This window comes from Bison bison, unplaced genomic scaffold, assembly GCF_000754665.1.
Source record: "Bison bison bison isolate TAMUID 2011002044 unplaced genomic scaffold, Bison_UMD1.0 scf7180017864373, whole genome shotgun sequence".
NCBI classification, from domain to species: Eukaryota; Metazoa; Chordata; class Mammalia; order Artiodactyla; family Bovidae; genus Bison; species Bison bison.
Window position 1 is genome coordinate 3,865,859 of NW_011494945.1, and position 9,649 is coordinate 3,875,507.

General features: G+C 46.7%; 1 protein-coding gene across 1 annotated transcript in view; it reads right to left on the reverse strand.

The window, feature by feature from the left end:
• Window positions 1–5,107, reverse strand: part of WISP3 (WNT1 inducible signaling pathway protein 3) — a 16,345-nt gene extending 11,238 nt beyond the window's left edge. The window contains exon 1 of the mRNA XM_010856587.1: window positions 4,921–5,107. Within this exon, the coding sequence (XP_010854889.1) occupies window positions 4,921–4,968 (48 nt within the window). The 5' untranslated portion in view covers window positions 4,969–5,107. The remainder of the gene's footprint in view (window positions 1–4,920) is intronic.
• Window positions 5,108–9,649: the final 4,542 nt, after the last annotated feature.

A 9,649-nucleotide genomic window follows, 5' to 3' on the forward strand; every position in this document is an offset into this window, starting at 1 on the left:
CAGGGGATTTCTTTGGAAGGAATGATGCTAAAGCTGAAACTCCAGTACTTTGGCCACCTCATGTGAAGAGTTGACTCATTGGAAAAGACTCTGATGCTGGGAGGGATTGGGGGCAAGAGGAGAAGGGGACGACAGAGGATGAGATGGCTGGATGGCATCACTGACTCGATGGATGTGAGTCTGAGTGAACTCTGGGAGTTGGTGATGGACAGGGAGGCCTGGTGTGCTGTGATTCATGGGGTCGCAGAGTCAGACACGACTGAGCGACTGATCTGATCTGATGTAACAAAGGAAGAATATGGGGCTCAGACTGCTTAAGATACTCCAGGTCACACATCAAGTAAATAGAAGAAAAGGTACTTAAACCAGGAGCTTCCAGAACCTTTCTACCTCCCTTCCCTAGGCCAGGTCTTACCACAAATCAGATTAGATATTGAACAGATCACTGAATCTCTGCATCTGGTTCTCCTCTCCAGCCCAGACTCTCCCCATGGGCTCACAACTAGCTCAATCCTTTCTGCAGGATTTCTCCCACTTTGATGTCCCACAAGGACCTCACTTTCTCTCCCCAAGAAACTGCTTTCAGCTGGTCCCCATTTTAGTGAATGGTGTGACACCCAAGTTTCCCAGCCTTGCCTGCTCCATCTCCTTCCTCCCTCACACCTGAAGGTCACAGACCTGCAGGGAGGTCCAAGCTCCTGAGCACAGCATCCAGGGCCCTCCTTGTCTCTTGAGTTCTTTACATCCCTTAGGTTCCAGCAAATGAAAATGCCTGTGGTTCCCTGCATATCTGAGGCTGTTCAATCTTCCTACAAACTTTTTCAGCCCCCCACACTCCCTCACTGAGTTACCACCTTTTCCAGAAGACTTTCTGTAACTTCTCCATGCTCCCTTTTACCTGTGTACTCAAACTGTGAATAAGTGCCTGTCTTCACCACTTGCCATAAAGCTACCCAACCACAGGAACCTGAGGTTCACTTGCTGGTGTATTACTGGCACTTAGCACAGAGCCTGGCAAGTAATTTCTGTAATTCTCAACTTTTATTTGATGGAACTGAAAGCAGTTAGATTGATCCAGAGATCTAAACCTCTTTCCAACTCAAAAACCCTACACTTTAAAGTATCTGTTTGAAATTCTACCATTAAATCTTCAGCCTTTTTTTTTCCTTACCACTGATGAAATATGTATTCCCCAGAGTAACACTTTCAGCTACTATTTGAGTTGAATGTACAATGTGAGAATAGACTTTGAGGATACATGCTGGGCTTCTGGAGGATGAGGAGGGGCAATGGAAATTCAAAATGTGAAAGGAGTAGAAATAGCAAGGGTAGAAACAGTGAGTGCCTGCTCCTCATTCTTGCCCAGGTTCGGCCATGGTTACCAGGGACCCCTCGCCAGGCTCAGTGGCCTCTCAGCGGGGCTCATGCTCCTGAACTCTCTGTCCCCACGTGACCCCCCCCTTTCTAAGGCACAGGACTCTCAATTCTCCACTCTCCCTTGACTTGCATGACACTAGCTCCTCCCTGTCACCCCAACCCAATTCTATCCCTACCTCTGGACATATTTTGTCAATCTCCTTTGCAGGCTCCTGTAACCCTAAACTTGACTTAGATTTAGGCTCCTGGGTGCTTCATGACCTTAATGGATTGCTGATCTCACTGTCCCCACTCTCACTCACCCTCTTGCCTTCGTTTTTAACCCTATGCAGCTTCAAATATAAATTTCCATCCAGGACGACTCCACTGAGCTCAGACCCACATAGCTGACTGCCTACTGGACATCTCCACTAGCATCTCCTACAGGAACACTCACATAACACACTCACCATTGGCCCACCCACCTGAGACAATGTTTCCATACTCTGGAGGTAGGAAGTTGGGAGGCATCCAGGTCATCTTCCTCTCCCGCACCTCCTACAGTCATTTAGCAACTAATCCTTCTTACCATCCTCATATCCCTAAAACTAGACCTTCTTCTCTCATTTTCACTGCTACTGAGTACTGCTGCAGTAAGTTCCTAACTGGTCTCCCTCTCTCAAGAAGCACTTCAATGAATCTCCCACTTTTAAGGATCTCTTTAAAAAATATCTGTTGGTCCCCAGCATCTCCACCAACAAACAAACAAAAACGTATTTGATTTTACTTCTCATCTTAAAACCCATCAGTGGCTCCCTACTGGCAAGAGTATACAGGCCAAACTTCTGAGCAGGGTATCTAAACCCTATGTGCGCTGATTCCCGCCTTCCTCTCTAGTTGCACTGCCCAATGCGCTCTCCTCCCATGCCATGCACTTGACAAGAGGGACCAGGCTGGCTTCTCCTCATGCTGCTTCCTCTAATGAAGTGCCCACTCCCCAGACTTCCCACTTGGGGACACATGTTTATCTTTCTAGTTCTTGAAGCATTTCTATATAATCTCCAAGGTGACAAGGTAACACTGTTGAAAACCAAGGATAGAGAGAAAATCCTGGAATCAGTCTAAGAAAGGGACAGCATTACATACAAGAGAAAAAACAATAAATATGTGATCTGACGTCTCATTAAAAGAAGGAAACCAAGATGTCCTTCAGTAGGTAACTGGATAAACTGTGGCACATCCAGACAGTGGAGTAATATTTCAGTGCTAAAGGAAATGAGCCATCAAGCCTTGAAAAGACACGCATATTACTAAGTGAAAGAAATCAACTGGAAAATTCTATATAGTGTATGATTCCAACTACATGACATTCTGGAAAGGGCAAAACAATGAAGACAGTAAAAAGATCAGTGGTTGTCAGGGGTTGAGGGAAGGGATAAACAGGGAGAACACAAAGGGTTTTTTGGAAAGTGAAAATGCTCTGTATGATACTATAGTAGTGGATACACATTATCATGCATTTGCCCAAACTCACAGAAAGCACACCACCAAGAGTGAAAGCTAATGTAAGCAATGACAATGAATGGTTATGATGTGTCAATGTAGGTTCGCTAGGTTCGTGTAGAACTCCTGTTACAATGTAGTTCATTAGTTGTAGCAAAGGTACCACTGTTGCAGGAGACACTGATAATCAGGGAGTGGAGGGGGCAGGCGATGCACGTGCAGCAGCAGGCAGTACGCAGGAAATCTCTGAAACCTTCTTCTCAAATTTGCTGTGACCCTAACACACCACCAGAATATTATGGCTTTAAAAAAGGAGAAGGAAAACAAGAACAAGACACACCCTGAGACAATGCCAAGAGGTGGCGGTGGGGGCGGCGGGGGGTGCGGGGGGGACTGTCAACCTGGGATTCTATCTCCAGTGGAACTATCTTTCAAAAATGAAGGTGAAATTAAAGACATTTCCAGATAAACAAAACCTGAGAGCAACTGTTGCTAGCATGCCTGCCTCACAAGTAGTAGTAAAGGAAGCTCTTCCACCTGAAGGGAAGATTACAACAGATAGTATGCTAGAAATATACGAAGAAATCAAGGGTGCTGGAAATGGCAAATATGTGGGTAAATATAAAGAATTACATATAATTTTCTCTTTTCTTCAGCTATTTTTATTGTTTTCAAAATCAAAATATTAAGACAAGAAAAGAATCATCAGAATAATACAACAGAAAGAAGGCTTTGACCACAGAGCTATGCTTATCTTAGATAACATTCATTTATTTGATCTTTGAGCTTCAATCCTCCTCTGTAAAAAAGGATCAATAATATCAACTTTGCAAGGTTATTTTGAGTTATTATCTTAATCACTAAAGTGTGAAGCACAGTTCTTGGCACATATTAGATTTTCTATACATGGTAGGTACTATCAAACCCTTCAAAAATTCAGACCCTTAACTTTGCCATTAAGCATAATATTTGCTTGTTGCTGTATCTATAACCTCTTTTTGTTTTTGTTTTTGTTTTTTTTATTTTGGGCACATCTCTCTCTGTTGCAACACTTGCTGCTTAGGGATATGCTGTAGTTCTCAATCCATAAAAGTGGCAGGCGTTTTCCTCAAGAGCAGTGGACCAGGTGATAGACAGCCCCATCTCCCTCCTACTGGGGAAAAGCATCTCTCCATCTGTCCACATAATGGTACCACTGACATTCTTGTTATGACCCTTTTAAGATCTTAAATCTCTCCATATATAACAATTTTCAACCCCCCGTTTTCTAAAATACATCTGCTGCTTAACTACCTCAATCAAATTAACTCACACACACACATCCCTGTATTCTAAAATACCAGGTTTCAAAAGCTCTGTCCTCTGAACTAGCAAAAACCTCCGCCGTGTAGATAAATCCATAAAATAAGCCACCCCATTTCAATCGTCTTGATTAAAAAAAAATGCTAAAGCAAAGAATCACTCATATTGAATTAAACTTCCGTTTGGTCTGCTGCTCAAAATATTTAAAAATCCTGTAGACTGATTCTGTCTCATGAAAAGAGAAAAACACATGGGTTAAGAAAAGACAAAAAAAAATAGAATGTTTTAAAAATATTAAGTGTTTGCTCCGAAGTGTTCTCAAACAACCACAGGCTTAGCTGAAGAGAGACGTCAGGGTCACTTTTTCCAGCAGCTCTGTGCAGTCTGCCCTCCTGGCGCCAGCAGAGGGGCACCGCCACCCACCCCGCCCGCAGGGCAGCCAGCTCTAGGCAGACTCCAGTTAAAAAAAGAAAAAAATAATTTTATGAAAACCTGGGGGCTGTTCAAACATATCAGAAGCAGGATTAAGTGCCCTACCCCAAAAGGGAGCAACGTTTTCCACTCTTCCCGGAAGCTAATGAACTAAAACAGGACTTGATTAGAAGAAGAACATGGCTCCCTACTCGTCTGGAGCTATTTCCACAAGGAACGCACCCCTCCACTTCCCCCATCTTCTCTTCCTTTTTGATTTCTGACCTGAGGAAATGAGGGCCACCGCAGCCCCCGAGGGGACGGAGCGGCGGGAGAGCCAGGACGTACCTGCAACAGCGCGGCCAGGAGAAGCGTGGAGAGCAGCGGCCCCCGCATGGCCCCAGGCTGGCCTCGCGCAGCCAGAGATGCTGCGAGGCCAGCGCACAAAGCTCTCCTCTGTCTCCTGGAGGAAGGACCCACGCCTCCACCTCCCAGCTCCCGACTTTGTGCTCCAGCTCTCAGGCTCTGCTTTCGCTTTCCCAGATCCCTTTTAATACCCTGTTTACTTTCAGGCGACTCTTCTCATATTTACCTTCGCGGTGGCCTGGAGCGCACTTCTCCCGGGACTGAGAGGCGGCAGGCCAAGGGTGACATCTGTTTGAAGGAACTGTTGTTCTTCCCGCTCCAGGAGATCAGAGCCGGCCTTCAGCAAAATGGTGATGTTAGACGCAGCTACCCGCCTTAACCCTCAGCCTCTCCTCTGGGTTTGCCGCCCCAGGCCCTCTCTTTGCTGCTTGCTTGTTCTCCCGGGGACCTCAAAACACAGGGGCAAGTCTGGCCTCTGACCACCCCATCACAGCCTGGCCCTGCCCAATTCTCCCACCACATTGTAACAGGTCCGCCCCACCTTCCCGCACTCAGCAGCTTCTTATCGCAGTGCGGGGTGCTTACCTCGGCTACAGCACGTTCTCCTACCAGGTGGATTAGGTTTGGAAATACTGTAGATGGAACTCAGGTGGACGCCTACAGTCTGGGGTCTGAGAGAAGCCGCTTTCTGCAGCCACAGCCCCATGACAGACCAAAGTTAACCCCAATCTTTTAGGGCTAAGACAAAACAGTTACACTAGTGGTAACCACTCATTTAACAAATCAAGATTTTTTAAAAGCCCCTTCCCTTCTAATTCTCACCTCCCCAGCATGTGTGGTCACCAGCCCATCTCCTCCTGTGCCCAGTGGTTTGTGGCTCTGTTACCCAGCTTTCAACTATGGTCTTTATCTGTGTATCTTGGGGCACCTCCGATGGGGTTTTGTCTTCTGTGGATCCAGTGGCCCATCTTCCTGCCCCCATTCTAGGGCCAATTTCTATTCCCTGTGATCTGTCCCCTGTCTTCGATTTACCTGTTACCTCTCCTGGGCTCACTGCTCACCTCTCTTTCTGTGTATAAAGACACAGTGACTGAAGGCCCAAGACCTGGAGAAAAACTGGGCTTCCTGCCAACAACAAGGACTCTGGGATCCTCAGAGAGCCAGGGACTCCATAAAATGTGCAAACATACCCCACATGGTTTACTAAGTAGTTAATTACACCATAATCACACACACACCAAACAACAAGGAATACCCAGTGTAGGTATGATGTCAACTCCTCATCTTCCTGCCTAAGAAATAGGATAAAACCCGTGTAACAGGGAAAAACCTTCGTATTCTATTACAAGTTAATCACTAAAGGGATGTTGCCTATAAGCTAAAATTAAACATCATGGCCCATCTCTGGACCCGGCCTCCCCGGTAATGAGAGTAAAGCTATACCAATAAAATACCTTTGTTTAGCTCACAGGAAACACCTGGACCAGACCCTCCTGTGAATAACTGCAGGAAGGAAGAAATTAACACATCCCCTCTGCAGGCTGACAGATCAGGAAATGTTTGACTTTCCTCCCTTCCCTTTTAGTATAAAATAAGCTTGAATTCTAACTCCGGGAAGATGGTTCTTTGGGGCATGGTTCCACCATCTTCTTGGCTTGCTGACTTTCCAAATAAAGTTATGTTCCTTGCCCAAAGAATTCGTCTCTAGATTTATTGGCCTGTTGTACAGGGAGCAGTATAAGCTTGGTCTCCCTAACACCCGAAAACAGCCTAATGAAGGAAGATGGGTCTGTGTTAGTCCAATCTGATCCATTATTTTTAAGTCTCTGGTTTAACACCATCTGATCTTATGGTTCCCATCCTCAGGGATTCACGCACCACAGTCGTCATGAGAAAGGATCATCTCTCATTTCCTCACTGGTTCATCGAAGGCAGAAGAATCTAAGCCCAGGATTAGCGTATTCATGAACGACATCCCTCCTGTTCTGAATGTGATACTGCACCTATCTGTTCAGTGTCTGAACTTAAGGAGACTCACGCCCCTTCCACGTGTTCTTTGTAAATGCTGGCAGCAGCAGCCATTCTTCTGGAAATGGCTTTCCTCCCTCTACAGTCTCTCTGCCCCGGGGCAGGGGAAGGGGCCAAACTCCCATCCTTGGCTCTTGGTAGGAAAGGAACTTCTTAGTTGAGAATGAACTTGTGAGTCCTCTCCCCCAGCGTACAAGATGGAGGAGCTCTGGGCTACTCACTGCAGCTTCTGTTTAGACATCTCCAGCCATGGGAGTGCTCCTATTTAACAACTTCAAGCCCACTATGGATGGACTGAATGAATACGGCTTTTCTGCAATCTTCTACTTGGGACACCAAGAGCCATCCTGGCGTGTGTCTTGCTCTGAACACATTCCTCTGTTATCTCATTTAACAAAATGCTAATCTGCCTAGGTGTCCATTTCACAAGCGTTCAGTTTGTGATGTACATTCAAATAGACATGTACACTGAGCATAACTAATATTTGCATCATGTTTCATGATTTACAAGGAAGTTCACATGTCTTATCTTTTTTAATTTCACAGCTCAGTGAGGTAGGCAAAAGCAGTATTTAAAACCATCTTCATTTAGCAGATTAAAAAGCTGAGGTTAAGTGATTGTACTTGGTCCACAAAATACACTTAATCCCTGCCCCCTAGAGCTATATAATCTACTGAGAGAGAAGATGCTGAACAAATAAACATGCGAAGTATCCCTGAGGAAAAATTGAATAAAGGCTAAAGGCTAATAATAAAGAACAAAAAACTACAGGGGAGAACGACAGTTAGGAGCTAAGTTAAATCAACAGCGGGGGAACTAAGAGTTGAGATGGGAAGCCAGAGGGAGAGTGGGGAAGAGTCCTGGTGCAGGGCTCTCTCCACTGGCAAACACACACAGGAACAGCATCACAGCGAGGACAGTCCCTTCTCCTGTATCACCTGGGCAGGCAGAGATCAGCACCCACAGCTCTGTCAGTGCCCCGAGCAGGGGGGGAGTCCCCTTTCCTCACCCCCTCAGCAGTCCCTCCCTCTCCTACTGGTGGTGGAGAGAGAAGCATTGTCTGTCCCAGAAAAGAGACCAACATTGCTGGTGCGATCGTGCCCTGAACGTGTGCATCGGGAAAACTAGAGCTTCCCCGTGGCTCAGAAGTAAAGAATCTGCCCGCCAATGCAGGAGACGCAGGAAATGCGGGTTTGATCGCTGGGTGGGGAAGATCCCCTGGAGAAGGAAATGACAACCCACTCCGGTATTCTTGCCTGGGAAATCCCTTGGACAGAGGAGCTTGGTGGTCTACAATCCAAGGGGTCGCAAACAGTCAGACACAGACACAACTTAGTGACTAAACAACAACAACAAACCATAATAATACCACAGCAAACAGTGATCAAGTGCTCAAGGTGCCCCATCCCTATTGTGCTGAGTGCTGCACGTGTGTGGACCCAGCTGCTTCTCCCAACATCACTGCCAGGAGGTACAGTTATTACCATCTGTGAGGAAACTGAGACAAGGCCATGTGAACAGCAGGAGGTAGGTCTGAGATCCCAAGCATTTAGCCCCCTGCTCTGCTGCCCTCTGCATGGCCTCTATATTACAGAACAACCTGCAGCAGGATGATTCCGTGAGACCGTTACTCTGCATTGCATTCTCTACGATTTTCCCCCCTCCTACTCCCGTCTCTAGTTTTAAGAAGGTAGTGAGGTCATTTAGAGTTCCAGACACAACTGAAGTGATGCAGCAGCAGCAGCAGCTAAGCAGAAGGATTCCCTGGTGGCTCAGACAATAAAGAATCCACCCGCAATGCATGAGACCTGGGTTGGATCCCTGGGTTGGGAAGATCCCCTGGAGGAGGGCACGGCAACCCACTCCAGTATTCTTGCCTGGAGAATCCCACTGACAGAGGAGCCTGGCGGGCTACTCTTTGGGGCCCCAAAGAGTCGGACATGACTGAAGCGACGAACCTTGCCCTTGTACTTGTCCAGGCAGAAAGGAGCTGCCACAATGCTTTGTCTCTTGGGGAAACTGGATCTCACGGAAGAGGTGATGCTGGGAGAGGAAAGAGGAGGGAGTCTGGGGCAGCCAAGAGGATGAGGAAGCTCAGGAAGCCCCTGAGTTGGGGTTAAGGGGTGGAGAGGTGAAAACAGGATGCTTCACCCATTCTGCACAATTCCCTGAGGACCTCTGTATCCTCGAAAGAGCCTTCACTGCCCATTCGGATGTGAACCATCAAGGTGTGGGCAGGAACCTCAGAAAGAGAAGTCCAATGGCCTGGCCTCTTCTCCAGGCACCAGCTAGGCCTCCAGCATTGTTGTTCAACCTGCCTTGATGGTGGTGGTAGACCTGGGAGGAGCCCACCGATGGTGGCTTAGAATAATAATACATTTATCTCCAGATGGAGATGGGGGAGGTTGGTTTGGAGCCAGCGTTAATTTAAATTTTAACTTTAATCAAAATTAATTAATTGAATTGCATTAATTAAAACTTTAATTTGAGGAAAATGAAGAAACGGATATTCCTACACCCCTGGATCTGTGGCTTCACACTCATCCTTGCTACAAATACTGTAAGTCTCACAAAATCGCCATTCTCCTGGAGTGTGTACTCTCTCCTGAAAATTCACAGACCTTGAAACCAAAACCGGGGCTGGGAGCCTCCACAGCATCTCCTCCGGCTCTCTGTCAGCTC